The sequence below is a fragment of the Corvus cornix genome, chromosome 2 (assembly GCF_000738735.6).
Source record: "Corvus cornix cornix isolate S_Up_H32 chromosome 2, ASM73873v5, whole genome shotgun sequence".
Lineage (NCBI taxonomy): Eukaryota > Metazoa > Chordata > Aves > Passeriformes > Corvidae > Corvus > Corvus cornix.
Window position 1 is genome coordinate 3,024,490 of NC_046333.1, and position 17,756 is coordinate 3,042,245.

The following is a 17,756-nucleotide window of genomic DNA, read 5'->3' on the forward strand; positions in this document are numbered from 1 at the left end:
TGCAAAAATTTCTTGGATAAAGATTTGATTTGGGCTGTGAAAAGAATCCTGATCCCTGTTTTGGTGACCCACCTGAGTTCGTGTGGGTGTGTTTATGAGTCGGGAGCGCTTCAGGCAGGGATGTTTTGCTTCCCAGAAGGCGGGGGAAGACAGAAGAACGTCATCCTAAACCGCGTTGAGTGCTGTGTGCTCCGTGTGGAGCCACTGCCACCTCCTGGAGCTGGATGTGTGCAGCCCACAAAGCCAGGCAGGGCTCCCAAACCTCTCCTGGAATTATGAGAGAGTTTTAAACGACTCTCAAAGGGCAGCTGCAACAGATCTTTAAAGGCCATGGCTGCTTTCTCCTCTGATCCCCTCGCGTCTTTTGCAGAGTTTAACTCTCCAAGAATTGTTTTAAAATCCCTTTACAAACTACGTGACACCCTGGCAAGATCAAAACCTACTTTTTCAGCTTTTTTTTTGTGGCGTTGCAGCAAAGACAGGTTGTCGAGGTAACTGAAATTTCTAGAGCAGAGAGTAGATTTCTAACTCCGACAATGTCAGCATGTTTTTTTTCAGAAAATTTGATTGATTGGGCTCCAAATTAAAATAAATCTTTCCAGCAGGCAGATTTGCACATTCAAAACTTCCCTGAGGCTGCCTGATTCATCCAGAGCAAGAATTATTTGAGCATCTGAGTAAGATTTGTCCAGTTGCAGAAAATACAACTGAGTTCAAGGTCGTTGTTCCTTGGTGTGTTGACAGACCTATTAATGAGGTTTTCCTCATTTAAATCAGGTGTCTGGGATTTGGAGCAAATGTGCTCTAGTGTGGTATTTTGTCTTTAAAATAGCAGATATTTATGTAGGGCTTTTAGAGTGGCTGAAATACTTTTGGAGGTACCTTTTCTTTCTCTGCCTCTTAGCTATAAAAGGAGCCTAAAAAATCACTTAGGCTAGATGTAACCTTAAGAAATTAGGCTTTCTGCAGATTCCCTGTTCTACATTTGCTGATCTCCATGATTAGGGAGACACTGACTGGTGCAGCCATTCTGCACATGGTGGGAAGGGGACATCCTGTGCCCCATCAACCAGCCCTCAAAAAAAAGGGCTGAGGCTGCCTCAGGTCACGTGGAAATCCATGTGAAGGGTATTTATGGTGACTTGAAATGCAGCAAAAAGTGAAAATATATAGATCTGCCCTGTCCCTCCCAATTCCCCATCTGCCCATGGTCCCCTTTGATCCCAGGTGCTGCCTCAGCAATGCTGTGGGACGGGGATCTCCAGCCCCCAGCCCTGCTGCTCCCTGACACATCTCTGACCTCACTTTCACTAAATGTGTGTCCACTTTTCCATCAAACGACAGGGCTCCAAACACCTGAACTTTGGCTTAACAATGAGGGAGGGTAACATTCAAAAGATGCAGCCTGTTTGGAGGATTCATAGATCCACGAGGGACAGGCAAAGACTTATGGTAGCTGAAACAAAGGATAAAGAGGGGGAAAAACATCAGAAATAATTCATCTTCTGTGGAATCCTCTGTTTCAGTAGTGTGAATGTACTTGATACTTTAAGAATTACCCTGATGATAAAACTCTTCAGGTTTGCTTTGACTATGAAAGAAACAAAGCCTTGAAACACATCAGGTGTTACAGAGACCAATCTTTTCCCACCTTTGCCAGCTGGCAACGTCTTTGTTTGAGGACAACAGAGTTTCTTCTACTGTTTATACCCTGCAGCAATAGTATTTAGTCCCCAGAGGACCTGTGGATCAAACCCAGAGCCACAGGGGTTTTTAGAGAGTGTGTTACATTTGATTTGGTGATTTTAGCCCACAGGCCTGTCTGATACTGACGCAGGGACATAAACACTGGTTTTTGGAGAAGGAACACTGTGCATGGCAGAGAGTTCACCCCTGGTTGGTTCAGGACTGACTTTGTCCAGCAGAATCCAGGGTCTCCTTCCCATGAAGAAGCCAGAGAACCCTTTTAGCCCAAAGAAGAATACACTGCCCTGTAAGTTCACAGACAAAAAGTTCTCTTTGGTGCAATTTTATATCAGAACAGACTTTTACAAAATGATAATACATTTATTGTGTCATCTACAGCAGTATACATGTTAAAAACAATTTCTCAAAACACAAAAAAGGTTAGAAAGCAGCAGTTGATATCTGTGTTTCCACCTCATAACAAAGCTTAATAACCCCAGATCCTGTTACCAATTAAACCAATTTTGACCAAAAAAGGTCAGTATTAGACCCACCAGGCCAGTACCTTTGTACCTTGACACAGTCAAAAGCCAAAATACAGCTTTCCATCCGATAACTTGGTTCTTCTCAGAGCTACAGCAGGTTGCATTGCCACTAAATTGACAAGTAGAAGGGAAAGAGAATGAACACACCAAATACTTGTATTTTACAGATTATACTGATACACAAAGGCCTCTTGAGACTTCTCTGCAAGCACAAAGTCCATTGGGAAAGGCATATGCAGAAGCCTAAGTAATTTCAGACACTGAAGAGTGTCATATCACACAGTGTCATATCACACAGTAATTCTTCACATGGATGAATTCCCCAAAAGAAAGCCAATGGGAAATTGCAATTTGAATCATAAGAAGGTGAAAGACCATGAGGTTCAAAACATTGTTCAAGCTCTGCTGGTGTGTTTCCATACACAAAGTACAATGTGTATTTAGCTGAACTTAGCTCTTTAGTACAGATATACACGGAGCATCATTAACATCGGAGCATCCTTAGCTGCTACTGCATCCTCCTTATCTTCCTAATTTGTTCTTAAATGCAATTCTGAACTGGTTGCATGTGCCTGACTGCTAAAATCAGAGGGTAAAATCCTGGGTTTTTTCTTTTTCTCACTGCATGTGCACTATATACTATGGTTTGCTCCTGGACACAGAAGTGCTGGTAGCGTGGACACAATCTGACAGGGAGAACAAAGCATCCTGAAAACTCTTCATGAGAGCTCCTAACTCTTTACCAGGCATCCACCTCTCCCAGATCTGCTTGGTAGCACCCAACAGGATCCAGCCCAAAGCTTTTCAAGACCATCATTTCTCAGCATGCATGAGACAGAGCAATAGTGACTGGGCAAAGTTAACAGGGAAAATTCATTTATATCTAGGCCTCCCCAGGGTCAGCATCTGTCTCCAGTCTGGTCAGGGAGATGTCCTGGTGGAGAGAAACAGCCACTGGCAAAGTGTGAATCACCTGGCCCTGGAGTAGACATCAAAAATATGTGTGATGCTTGTACTCTGAAATTGCTCACTTCTCTCTTGTGACCAAAAAGGCAAAGTGGAGAAAACAGATTAAAGGAAGAAATCTTCACTTTTGGTGTCTAAGTGATGTGGGTGTGCTCTTAGCTGTCTCCTCAGGAACACAAGATCTCTTCCAGAGGTTTAATACCTAATGCCAGAAGTGCCAGATGTTCAAAGGGACACATCTCTAACACAGCCCTTGATATTTAACCCCTAAGGAAGAAAAATAGTTAAAAACAGATATATGGTTGTTTTTTTGCATTATGTACGTTTTTACAGCTGCAGAAACGGGAGCCCAAGGAACACTGCCCTCACTGAGATTATAAAGTCTGAGTTTGGACTGAATCCCACTCCGTGAGTTTATCTGTTTCCTAGATATCCATAGATATGACTAAGGAGACACTAATCCTGCCTGGCAGCTGGATGCCAAGCAGGATCCCATGTGGCATCCATATATCCTGTTCTTACCACAGATCTTGCTTCCCTTTAGACCTTCCACGCTCTGACAGCTCTGCCGAGGTCAGAATCACTGTCCTGCAGTGCCACAGAGCACAGGAGGAGAAGCACAATATTAATAATACAAGCACACCTTGCTCTTGAAGCCTTGCCCACATGAGAGAGATCTCAGAACTAAAGGGAGAGTGTGGTATCATGGAATCACATAATCTTACGGGGAAAAATCTTAATTTATTGAACTTTCTCAGTTTTTGATCTGTGGGAGCCTTTGCATAAAATACAAGTAAGACTAAAGCTCTTCAGGAGCCTTAAAGAATCTATTGTTATACAAAGAATGAACTTATTTTCCTTAATAATCTTCCATGGACACTTCAGAAACAATCTCTGGGCTCTGAAGCCTCCACAAGCTACAGGTTGAAAACTTCTGACATGGGCAATTGTTCCTGAAACACTACTGAAACCCAAGTTTAAATGCCAAGGCAAACAAGCCAATTAAATTAATGGGGTTTGCATTGCTTTTGTTGCTACTGTTTGCTAAAGTCACCCTGGACATAGACTTTTTTGCTATAAATCGGAAATTTCTAGTTTCTGTCAGGGCTGGGCTGGAAAAAATAATGTAAAGTTGGATATTTGTATGGTTCACAGGCCAGATTTAGTAGAGATTTAGTAACAGTGTCAGACAAAAGCACTGAAACCTCCCAAACTGACACCATCAGTGTATTTTAACCTATTTGAATGATGATTTCCTGCAGTTTTTTGACTGAGTGTCCCATCCATTTGACAGGAAAAGCTTCCCTTGCAAAATTATAACTGAAAACAGAAAAGCAAAATATTGGAATTCTTTTCCTTTTGCGTTTGGCTGAGTGAAAATTGTTCAACCCCCAAATCTCATTTATGCACTTTCAAGAACTGGAAATCTTTCTCTTAATTTTTATTGTTTCTTTTTTATTTCTTTCCTTTTTTTTTTTTTTTCCCCTCAGGATGCTTGGCTGCTGCTTCCAGGTAATTTTCCTGCTGTTCTTAATGGATCCATGCCTGTCTGTATTTGATTCTTTGCATTGGTTTTGCTGCCCAAATTTGGATTAGAGCTGAAAGAAATGCATCTTAATAACAGGATTATTTTTAGTCTTATCTTTCAGCTGCATGATCAAAGACAAACTGTAGACCTCATCTGAAATAAAGCTGTTTATATCTCAGGAAAAGAGAAGAAAACTGGAGGCAAGATTAATATGACAAGGAATCCAAGTGAGCCAGGAGTTATTTCAACTCCAAGTTCAGATAAAGGTTTCTCACTGCCAGAAAAGTTTTACAATAACTTTCCAGTGGGAAGAGAAGGTGAACAAAAGGTGCTGAATTTTGAAGGGAGAGGTGATCAGTTTAGGAGTGGGAGCAAAATAGTACAAAAATAATGGCAGTTACAGAGTTTCCTTCATATTGAGTGAATATGTTTTGGTCTTGATCCTTGTGGCTTTGCCTATTTTTAGTTACTGGTTTCTTTTGTCCATGGGACTTTTGAAAAAAAACCTGAATTTTTGAGCTGACGAGAGGTTCCTTCATATCCAAGCACTCGATCTATTCTGCTATTCAGAAGCAGAATTTCATTCACCTTTGCTACGAAAATATTATGAAAAGCCACAATTTTACATTACATGGGCGAGGCAAATGATGGCTTCTAATCCTTCTATCACTGCTGAGGAGGATCAGAGTTTCATGGTCAGGTTTTCAGCAGGAGTCCAAGAAACTCTATCTTGTGTCCCATTCTGGTCCTCAAAATCCAAGAAAGACGTGGCCAGACTGGAGAGGGTCAAAAGGAGGACCATGAAGATCATTAAAGGGATGGACAATGTGGGCAGAGAAGAAAAACTGAACTAATTTCTGGAGAAAAGAAACCTCAGTGGGGACCTCATCAAACTATTCCGGTACTGAGTGGTGAGAAAGACGATGAAGGTTCTTTTTTCACAAGGATCCACATGGAGAATGCAAGGGTGACAAGCTGCACCAGGAGAGGGATCATCTTGATATAAGAAAGAAATTTTTTTAGAGTGAGAACAGCCATTCCTGGGAACAACCTCCCCAGAGATGTGGCGTGGTCCCCATCAGTGGAAATCTTCAAGATGTGACTGGACAGGATGTTGGATAAACTCATCTGGTCTCCCTTTCTCATGGAAGGTTGGACCAGATGGGCCATTTGAGGTCACCTCCAGCCTTGGCTGTGGATTCTATGAACTGCTCTGCATTCCCTTCTGGAAGGTATCTCACACTTGCTGTGATGATGGAGAGAGTCCAGGGAGAGTCATCTTTGCAAAGGTAATCTCAAATTATCAGCACAAAGGTAATCCTTTGCAAAGGTAATCTCAAATTATCAGTTCATGCCCACTTCTGGTTGTTGTTTAGCTTTGCAGCTGCAGGGCAGTGTCTAGGCACAATGAGAGACAGATGCTGAGGAGGAGGAGCCAAACACCCAATAAAGTGTCTGGATTTAACTTCCAAACTACATTTTCCACTGGACTCACCTACCTTCATCCCATCTACCACCACTCCATTTTAACACCTGGTTTTCAAATGCAAATGCTTAAATGATGCAGAGGAACTTGGGTATTTTTCCTCTAGGATAGAAAGCTTCCCAGAACTAAGCATTGCAGGTTCTTTCCCTGGGCTCTGAGTTCCAGAAATACTAAAAGTGAAGGTAAAAGGAGGTGACATCCCCATGCAGCAACAAAACAGCCTTGTCCTTTCCTATCTAGGTTGTAGTTTTCATTTTTGGGATGTGAATTGTCCTGCAGTACCAGCACTCCACACTGACAAGTCAATAATCAAACAGTGGTTAGATACAGTAAATAGTCACAAAACCTGCAGCACAAAAAGTTTTGTACATTTATAAAAGCAAAATAAGAAAATTTAGACAGGAAATACATCATGGACATGGTAGAAAAAATGGCTCAAGGAGCACTGCACACTTGGGTTTTGTTTTAATTGTGTACTGTTTTTAATAACACAGCCTTTCTAGCTCCAAAATATATTTCACAGTGAAAAATCAAACAAAGCACTGGTACACTCAGTTGATATTTACACACACATAGAAGCAAACTGCCTGTTGGATCCTTCCTTCCCGAAACAAATGGGAAAACAGCCACTGTGGGGTGGCCATGCCTGGCCAGAACCTGCAGCTTACATTCAACAGAGAGATTTGTGGAGAGCTCGTTTGTGCGATGGCATCAGAGTCTGGATTCCATAACTGTGAACACCTCGAGTGTGACCTTTCCAGGGACACTGGGAAAGTTCCAGTGACTCAGGAAAAGCCCCATCTGCCAGTGCATCAGCACTTTTATTCAGAGAAATAATATCATTATAAAAGGGTTGGTTTGGGGTTTTTCTTGTATTATATATTTTATAGTTAATATGTTGAGAGATCCCATTTCTTCTGGTAAATCAGTGAACAGATTCAATTTTTCTACTGAACAAGAAACACAATGTCTGCAACAGCAGAAATTTCCCCTCCACTGCTCTCCAAACTCCTGAGCATTGGCTCGAGGAAGTAGCAAATTTTCACAACTTTCCATCCTTGGACTCTCTAGCTGGGACCACCAGAAGTTAATGGTAATAGCAATGTGCTGAGGCCAAATCCCAATTCCAGGTGAAGTGGGTTTATTCAAACAACAATAACAGCGGTTTTCTGTACTGGATTTAATTTAGCTGAGGACCTGGTCTCCAGTGTGCAGGGTTGGAGGGTGGTTTTGGTGATGTGGACATTTGCCCACAAGGCACTGGACTGAGATCCACCAACTCAAATTGCAGAGCACTGTAGGATGGCCAGGAAAACAACAGAACCCAGAAGTAAGCTCAGAAGTATTTCAACAACAGCAATAAAAATAAATTAAAAGAAAAGATCCAAACACCTTCTAGTTCTGGACTGAAACAAGAAAAAGGTCTCCAGCTAGAGGCAGTTATTTGATATCTTTTTCTCAACAATTCTATTTTATTGATGATTGAAAACTGGCTAGTAGCCATTCATGCAAAAAATAGCTTTGGATTTTTTTAAAATAATACATTTACAGTGTTGTCAATATATAATCCTTGTGAAATTCCATCCTACAGAAAATTGTCCAAATATGCATTTACCTGATAAATCTGCCTTTCCTTAACTCTTTCTGGACAGCAAAGTACCTGGTTCCCTGGGAAACTTTCTAAAACAGCTTTTAGAAGCATCTAAAGAGAGAGGAAGGGCTGATCTATCAGTTAAAAACACTTCAGTGACTTTTGCAGAGAGCTGGGAGGAGGGGAATAAAATCTGCTCTCAGAGCAGCAAATCAGTGCTGTAGGCTTGGGAAAAAAAAGGTGTTTGGATCATAATAATCCCACTTATGAACCTGGAGTAAAATGGAAGTGGTTTCAACTGTTTTGCTGGTCCTCTGTGCCAGGGTAGATTTCACATGACAGGGCTGTCCCCATCTCTTAAGAGCATGATCCTGTACCAATATGACCTCAAACAACATTTCTGTCTGTTTTGAATTAAATTTACATACATTTAGATGGCTCCAGCCAAGATCAGATTATTTCCCATAAAGGACTATACAAGTGTTAAGTATTATTATAATTAATATGTCTTTCACAACTTTCTGAGACCTTATTTTTTCTCCTTTTAAAAATAAGTAAACTAGGATTATCTTTAAAAATCTTTGCTTAAAATGACATTAAAACTCTTTTTTCTCTTTTACTTAAACTAACAAAAACCAGTGAAATTAAAAGCTCACACTCAGCTGACACTAAAATTCCGAGTATTTCACTTCTTTTTTTGTTGTTTTTAGTTTATGATCATGTCAACTAACACCGAAGAACAAGCCTGAATTTTGAATTTCCTGGTTACTATTAGTTTCAGTTCAAAACTTCACATTTAAAATGCCATTTTCGTCTTTGTTTGTAATATATGCATACACATACACGCACATATATATATATTTGAGATATATATATATATATTTCTCAGTTCATAAATCCATAAATCCAAGATGAAGGGAGCGCTAGGACGGCCCTCGAAGCCTTTTTTGCGCTGTATAAAGACTCTTAAGAATTGACATCATCGACATTGGGTTGAAGTAGATTTGTAGCAGTCGTGGCTTTAACTACAAGGCAAAGGTTGAAAGAACATTCCAGTTCCTCTCCAAGAAAAGCAGTAAGACCATTGGTGGTGAAACAAACCGAATATCCCGAGAGAGAGAGAACTGCCAGGTGTGAGAAGTCATCCAAAGTCCTTATCCTTTCCTTCTGTGCCATCTTAGTGTTCAGTTTAGTCATTTTTTTCACACCAAATGCAGGTGATTTTTTACCTTCCAGAGTGATCCTGCCAGGTCCTCCTCGTGCCTCTTTGCTCTGGCAGAGAAGAGTCAGCACATGGAAGTCAACCAGATTGCAAAGGCACGGCACTCTGTGACAGCACTGCCCCAAGCCACCAATGCCACTTCTGGCCACTGATGCAGAGGGTTCAAGGTCATCTGGACAGAAAGGCCACCCTGGAACTGACTCTTGCTCTTAAAGTGGGAGGGAAGGGACAATTATTTGTGTTATTCAAAGAGTCCAAATGATCAATCTATCAATTGATGCCAAAAATAGAGCTATATCTCAACTGCACGGCCCTTTTAGAAAATTCACAGCTTAGCTAGGACAGAAAGAATTCCTGGAAGTGTCCCTGGGTACGGAAAAGCACAGCGGATCCCACTGCTCTCGCCTGAAGTTCCTGCACTGATGTGCAGATTCACATTGTCACAGCTGTTCCTTTAAATCCATCGGGAATGTCTGACTAAATCCAGCCATGAACTTAATTTTCTGGAGATCCTCCTGAATCAGCTGGATTGATCCACCCAAGCATGTTAGCTCCATCCTAAGACTCCAAAGAGAAACACTGCAGAAGTTCACGTGCCAAAAGACAGGGACAGGCTAAGACATGTTGGACTAGGGGAACAAAAATAGGCAAATCCAACCCAAAATGGAAACCAAGTGGAAAAATGACAAAGGTCATGTCCATTCACAGACTAGGATCAGTTTGGCAACCAAGGATCACAACTGCACAGCAATCACTTGTTACTTTGGACGGACAACGGATTACTCGCAGATGCCCTGCAATGGCAATAGTTGAGTGGGTGGGTTTGGCCTCTTGTTTGTCTTTTAAACATTCTCCATTAATGGTCTTGAGTACAGCTGGGTATTTACAGTGACTGTTAAAAAGAGATATTTACACATTTCCTTTGCTTTTTCAGAGGAGAGGAGAGGAGAGGAGAGGAGAGGAGAGGAGAGGAGAGGAGAGGAGAGGAGAGGAGAGGAGAGGAGAGGAGAGGAGAGGAGAGGAGAGGAGAGGAGAGGAGAGGAGAGGAGAGGAGAGGAGAGGAGAGGAGAGGAGAGGAGAGGAGAGGAGAGGAGAGGAGAGGAGAGGAGAGGAGAGGAGAGGAGAGGAGAGGAGAGGAGAGGAGAGGAGAGGAGAGGAGAGGAGAGGAGAGGAGAAGGAAAGAGGAAAGGAAGGAAAGGAAAGGAAAGGAAGGAAAGGAAAGGAAAGGAAAGGAAAGGAAAGGAAAGGAAAGGAAAGGAAAGGAAAGGAAAGGAAAGGAAAGGAAAGGAAGGAAGGAAAGGAAAGGAAAGGAAAGGAAAGGAAAGGAAAGGAAGGAAAGGAAAGGAAAGGAAAGGAAAGGAAAGGAAAGGAAAGGAAAGGAAAGGAAAGGAAAGGAAAGGAAAGGAAAGGAAAGGAAAGGAAAGGAAAGGAAAGGAAAGGAAAGGAAAGGAAAGGAAAGGAAAGGAAAGGAAAGGAAAGGAAAAAGGGAAGGAGAGACCTGCACCACCACCAAAACTATTATTTCATTTTTTTCTTTTTCGAGGGATGGTTTTTGGTTTGCTTGTTGGTTGCTATGTTCTCCTCAGCTGCTCATGTCGCCAGGTTCTCCGCATTTATGCTGGACATCCGAATCTGAGAGCTGCTCTTGCTCAGAATGGAGAGTTGTGTCCCCCCGTTCACTCCGCTGCTCGCTAGAGAAGGATGGCGATGTTTGAAATCCACAGCAAAATACCGGTTGACTTTCCAGCTCCTCCATTTTCTCTTTATTTCTGATTGCACCTTTAGGGAGAAACTTCAAAAGGTCATTTTTTATGTACTTAGCCGCTCGAGGACATGCTGACAAATTATCAAGATTAGAAAAAACCCCACAATTCCACAGAACTATTTTTAAGGTTGTTATTAAACTCAGATTTTCAGCAAAATCTGAAGTTACTTCTCCATGGCTGGAACAGGTCTGGGCATGCAGTGGGAACTACAGCCCAGCCCATGTTCTGTGTCTGACTTCAGATAATTTGGGATCAGCCCAGAGGTGCATGGAAGACCTGATCAACACTACCTGGAGGAAAAAATAGCCTGTTTTCATCAAAGGCCACTACCAGAGACATAATAAGGAGCCAAAGAAATGAGCAATCAAAAAGTACTGGAAAATACTGAAACACCCTGTCCACACAGGCAGCTGCTCTCACCTGCCATTAATGGATGGATGTTTACTGAAAACTTTGCCTCCTGCTTTCAGATTCTCTCCAAGCAGACCAGCTCTGGGATTAATGTTCATCTGTGACACCCTTTTTTTCTTGAAAGTTTTTTTTTTTTTCTTAATGGGCACCCCCAGTAAATCACTAAGAGTAAAACAATCCATGCTCAGAAATTCAATTAGACAATAAGTCCACAGCTTTTCTTCTTTTCACTCATCACCAGTTTCCTGGCAACACTGCTAGGGTGTGCACATATGTATAAATATATAAAATAGTAAAGATTTAATATGAGAAAGATCACAGTAGTTCAGACCAACATTTACTTGGTCTATTACTCATTCCTGTATCATATTTCTGAATTAAATAGAGGACGAACAAGGAACTATGCAGAGATGTTTTCCCAATATATTTTTCCAGTCTCCAGTGAGCTTCTGTGACAAAGATGTTTTTCTTGTCTGTAACAGTAGTTTCTAGATTTTCCTGGATTAATATTGTCAAAATGGATCAGCGTAAGTTGAAATGCTAAACAAGGGCTTCAACCGTATGGACAAAAACTATAGGGAGGAAAAATCCAACTGGAAAACTTACATTCTCCTTCTAGGACCTCCAAATTCCTATTTTGGTTAAAGTATAGATATTTACAAATTAGATAGAGCATGGAGTTATATTATCTCTGTAAAATGGGAATAGTGCTTGCATCTGGGACAGTGTGATATTCCCAACCCTTTCTTGCTGTAGGAAATTTAGTGGAGGCCCAAGACGTTCTTTCATCACCATTCTCTGATATCTTGAGAGGGAAAATGGCTTTAATTAACCTGGTTTTGTTGGTTTGGCTAAGAACCACCCCCCACTCTCTCCAAGGGCTTTCAGGAGATCTTGACTATACCCATGAGCAAAGATGACCTCTGAGTTTGTTTGATGAGCTTAGAGATTGCTATGGTTTATCTGAGAAGGAATCACTTGGATTGAGGAGTTTGAGACCTTTTGTACCAGAGATCAGCAATGTCAGGCTATACCTGCACTCAGCCCCCTTGAAAAGAAGAAAAGAAGGTGATTTTAGGAAAAGACTCCAGCTGTTGGGGTGCACAAGAGATGTGTAGCAGTGGAGGAGAGAATGGATGAACTCTAGATGTTCCTCTTAAGGCAACCTTGAGCAGGGAACCCTCTTCCATCAGTTCAGAAAACCACTACCTCAGATATTCAGCCAGATAAACAAAGGCAGGGAAATGCAGATTGACACAAGTGAATCAGAAAATACCCCACAAATGTGGGAAACTGATGCCAGCAGCAGCAGCAGTTGCCATGTGTTGAGAGGTGTGAGGCTTGCAAGGCACCCAGGTGGTGTGTGGGGGATGGTTCTGGGTATCTGACACCCTTGGGCTGTTTGTGTGTAGGGATGAAAGTGGCAGGGCTCAGGAGAGAAGCTGGCACCAGTTGGGCGGTGCCAGAAAAAGAGGCCCAGGACCCATGAAAACTTGGACTTCAGTGAAGGGTTTGGCAGTTTCCCCCAGCCCTTCTCCTAGGAAAGCTGGCAAGATAAGGAGTGAGTGGGTGATCTGCATGGTGGGAAAGAGACCACACTGAGAGGGTGGTGAACAATGGTTTTTACTCAGGCTGGCACCTTATCACTAGTCGGGTCCTCCAGGTATTGATATTGGACCCCACACTGTTCTACACAGAGCATAGAATGGTTTGGGTTGGAAGAGACCCTAAAGACCATCCAGTCCCAACCCCCTCCCACAGGGACACCTTCCACTATCCCAGGATCTCCAAGCCCTGTCCAACCTGGCCTTGGACACTTCCAGGGATCCAGGGGCAGCCACAGCTTCTCTGGGCACCCTGCGCCAGGGCCTCACCATCTTCATCACAATCCCAGTGAAGGGATTGAAAGCACCCTCACCAATTTGGCTGATGGCACCAAACTGGGTGGTGAAATGGACATGTCAGACCTCTTGGAGAGAGCTGAACTGGCTGGGAGAGTGGGCTGGCAAGAACAGGGCAAAGTTCAACAAAACCACTGCAAAATTCTGCACCTGGGATGACATTTCAAAAGAGACCAGTCCATATCCTACCCCTATTAGGGAGCCTTAATCTGAGCCATCATCTCTGGAAAGGCCAGTGTTTTGGTTTAAAAAAGACATTACAAATCCTCTTTTATTTATTTTTTTTTCTGAGAATTGTGAGATTCAGCCTAAGGTATCAGGGATTATGGTAGATGGTGAGTTAGAATGGACAGTTAGAACAGCAGTTACTCCCACAAGAAAATGGGATGTGGATGATAGGTGAGGGACGCTAAATATTAAAAGTCTTACCTCCCCATTCAAGAAGCAGTAGAGAACAGCAACAACAAAACCCTAGGGAAATGGGAGAGAAAACAAAAAAGTAATTCAAATCCTGAAGGAATGCCAGAAAATAGCAGGATTTTAAAAAAAGGAAAACAACCAAGCAAACAAATAAAACCAAAATCCTGGTATACAAAACATACACATAAATGAGCAGAGACACACTCTGAGAGCTGTGCATGCAAAGCAGTTATGAAGAATAGAGATTTGGTTCTAAGGAAGGCAGAATTCAGTGCATAATCACCTGGAAGGATCCCAGTCCCAACTCAAACACCAGTCTCTCCCGCTTACTGACATTCTCAGGAGAAAAGGCAAACACCGTGTAGTGAATTCCAAACAAGGGGATCAGCAGCAGGGTGGAGCGAGCCAGTCTCCTGTCACAACAGAGGGAGAGAACTTTAATGCAGCCTTGCAATTAGCAACCTGCGCTTTAATTAAAGAAGAAAACACAGAAAATATTTTGCTGACTGACTTTGGGGAAATACATACACTGCATAATTATACAAACAAATACGCAACATTCCTGTTTGCTCCCAAAGACTGATGGCACACACACTGCAGTTTGCTCCCCCTTCTTCACACTGCTACAGTAATGGCACATTAATAATGCTTAATGCTCTCTGCTGCTATTTTAATTTGCATTATTATAACCTGGAATTTCCTCCTACCGTGCCAAAAAATGAGGAGGGGAATCTTGCTAAAGGATTCAGACTGCTACCATGGTACAATTATAAACCTCTCACCCTCTTGCTTAATCCCAGTGGAGCATTTGAAATCACTTGGGTTTTTTGTTGATTTTGTGTGTGTGTGTGAATATGTTTCTGAACAGCAAAAAAATTCCAAAACAACCACACAAATAAAGCTAAAAAAACAACAGCCATACAAATAAAAGCTAACCCCCCCTGCATGTTCTTGTTCTTATACTCACAATTATTCCTGAAGGTTTGATTTTGGTCTCATTTATACTACTGGAAACCTGAGTGCAATTCCACTGTTTAACTACTTTGCAGTTGCTTCAGAATAAAGAGGTTTCAGAGGGAAATCAAGCCCAGCAGATATAAACAAAAGGGCTGGAAATGAATGTGTTACATGTGAGCACTTAACTGGTGACATTCCCCCAAAGCAGGGACCAGCCAAGACTCAGGCCTGTTTTGGTGTCATTTGCTGACTGAGCAGCAAAAGAAAGAGCAAAGAGAAAGCAGATGTTGATCTGAAAATGAGCAAGTGCTTTATTAAAAACAAAGCCACCTAAAGTAACCTCCAGGGCATTTTCAGAGGAGAAGGATATAATTGATTACATTCAGGTAAGGGAAGAAGGCAGATGGAGGACAAAAGAAGGAAAAAAGCCATAAAGATTTTTTGAAGAGCGGCATATTTGTTAAAACTCAAATGTCCCCTCTGCTTTTATCTATTTGGTACCTTGCAGACAGATTTGAATTTGCCAACACATGCTCGATGATAACCCAAAATGATGTGTTTGTTTTAGCAGCATTGAAGATTTAATTAACTCATCTCCAAGAATTCTGAGAGCACAGTTATCTCCAGTAGTGAACTGGGAATGGGACATCAGGGCAGCGCTGGTGTCTCTCAGTCAGACTTTGGGCCATAATGGAGATAAATTTATCACAACTCTTGCCTGGAGACTGCCCTAAATGTCTGATGGACACCAAACCTCAGGTCTTGGTGAAAGACCCCACAAACCAGAGAACACTGTTCTTGTGGGTTAAAAAATTACACATTGGCCAAAAGCATTTGAAAAGGGAGGAACAACCTTGGAACAGTGTGATGAAGAGCATAAAGAGTGCCCAGCTTTGATGATCTCTAAAAAAAGTAATCTATACAGGAGTGAGCCAGTATAAAAGAGCTTTTGGAGTCCTTCCTAGTTCTTTTTCTCTACGGACATGCAATCAGGTTAATAAAAAGGAACAGAAACATTGAAGAAGAGATTATAGAGTAATGTTATCTCTGTAAAAAATGTATGTAAAGAATATAAGTGTCTTAAACTAGTCATGGAATTAAAAAAAAAATCAAATTAAAGGTAATAAACTGGACCAAAAAGTATCATCTCTCTGTATCTTCTATCATTTATATTCAGACTTAAGGACAACAACAAAAGGATAAATGTTGTTTTGATCTGAAAGTCAGAATAGAATTGTGTATTAATATGTTCTGTCCCACTGCACTCTTGGGAGATTAATTTAGGGAAAGATGCAGAATAAATCTTTTTTTACTTTCAGCTTTGTGACATTATTTATACCTGAGTAATCATGTAATTAGTTTGTAGAAACTTAAAATATAGTGCCATCATCAACTTAGTTGAGATGTTGTCTTCAATATGGTCATAAAAACGAGGCAGAAAATGCATTAAATAACACATTCTGAAGTTTATAGATTATTAAGATCTATAAAGAGGAAAAGAAGATTTTAATGATAAGAAAAAACTTGAGAGATATTAATGCCTGCATGGATGATGATGAAGAATTGCTTTTTTTCAAGAACACTGGGAAGAGAGAAGACTTAAAGAAGGTTTTGTGAGATGTCTAAGTTTATGTGCAGCGGGGAATGAAAATCTTAAATGACATAATGGAATTCTCAGGAGTGTTACAGCCAAAGATATTCCTCCTCTTTTCTTTCCCCACTCTTTCAGACAGAGAAGAAACTTGGGGGGTGAAGCTAAAAGTTCTGAGGACAATGATCATTCAAGTGGCTGTTTGAAAGATAATGTTCTCCAAAAGGTCTAGTGAAAGCCTTGTTCAGATTTCCCCACAGAGAAGAAAGTCTTAGGTTTTTTTTTAAAAAAAGCTATTTGAATATCAATTTTTGTTGAGGCTGACATTCTGTTTTCTAGCTCTTATTTTCCTTAAAAACACTTCAAACATAAGACTTTCTCCAGTAGCATGGCTATGAATGTGGATTTTCCATGAAGTGTTAGTACAAACAAACAGATAGCAGAGTCCTCTGTTTTCCCTCAGTCCTCTATTGAAAAATGAAATGAGAACTTTATGGTAAAAGAAACACAAAGTAGGAAGGTTGTCTAATTTGACCAGTATTTGAAGGAATCATGCTTTTATTTTTCCATTGCACACTTATTAAGGAGACTGCTTAAGTCTCAACCGCTCACCCTTGTTGAGATAAAAAAATCAAAAAAGAAGCAAAAGTCTCCAAACCACAGACTTTGAAGTAAGATTATATTGTTGTTTTGCCATTTAGTCCCACGTCTCAAAAATAAGAGAATTGCCCAGTTTAAAAGCTCTCTTAAGTGAAATACTTTGATCAAATATAAACTTCTGCAATGAAGACATCAAGGTCTCTAGTCCTGCAAAGCAACATTCACCTCACCAAGGTTTGGACATACATAGTGTAGATATTGATAATGAAATTATTTTAAAAATGTCTCTAAAGTCACTGCAGAGAAAATTAGACTTTTAAAACATAATTCTTGTGTGCTACAGATGTCTCTTTAACAAGAGGTGACTCCTGTTGTAAACCCTGTGGGTACTGAGTACATCTATTAATGTATACTTTGATTAACTTAATGCTTTGACATATCTGCAATGATGGCATCTATTTTTAGTTAAATTAAATCCACACTTACATTCCCTTTATTCTTTATGAAGAGCAAGAAGCACTGACACACAAGGACAAATCCTCTGCCCCTAAGGAAGTTCTTATCACATCCTAAATCTATTAATTGACCTCAAAAGGAACCAGGACTGAGTTTGTCATAGAAATTGCTGCCCTGTTGATTTGTGAAGTTTAGATTAGAGGAACCCAGTTTCTCTGGCCAAAGGTACATATTCATCATCTCCATGATAAATGTGTGCAAAAAATAATCATAACAGGATTTCAAATAGAAGGATAAAGAGCAAACCATGAAGGCACAGGATGTCATTAGAACGAAATGCTCAACACAGCTCATGTTTAATAAACTGAAGAATCTATTTTATCACAAAATGCTCAACATATTAAAACAACTTTCAGGAACCTCAGTAATTTCCCTGACAGATCTTTTCCAGTCTTTCCCAAAAATTTAATTAGGCCTGTAGGATCACTTCCAAAAGACCTGAGGAAACACCTGAACACAGTAAGTGATTCCAGGTTTTTAATTTTTCCATCTCCAGAGCAAGGACTTGAAAAAGAGAAAAGCTTACCAAGACTTTCATACTTTAACACACACAAAAAATAGGTTTAAATA

The 17,756-nt window shown here is 40.9% G+C and overlaps 1 protein-coding gene across 9 annotated transcripts in view; it reads right to left on the minus strand.

Annotated features, from left to right (window-relative positions):
- Positions 1–10,550: 10,550 nt before the first annotated feature.
- Positions 10,551–17,756, minus strand: part of ADCYAP1R1 (ADCYAP receptor type I) — a 137,719-nt gene continuing 130,513 nt past the window's right edge. For 6 of the 9 annotated variants that reach the window (XM_039549635.1, XM_039549640.1, XM_039549638.1 and 3 more), the window contains 3 exons: positions 13,806–13,935; positions 13,532–13,573; positions 10,551–10,816 (listed from right to left, as the gene is read on the minus strand). In XM_039549635.1, coding sequence (XP_039405569.1) covers positions 10,607–10,816; positions 13,532–13,573; positions 13,806–13,935 — 382 coding nt within the window. In that variant the 3' untranslated portion in view covers positions 10,551–10,606. The remainder of the gene's footprint in view (positions 10,817–13,531; positions 13,574–13,805; positions 13,936–17,756) is intronic. The other 3 variants (XM_039549641.1, XM_039549639.1, XM_039549637.1) reach the window with 1 other exon arrangement.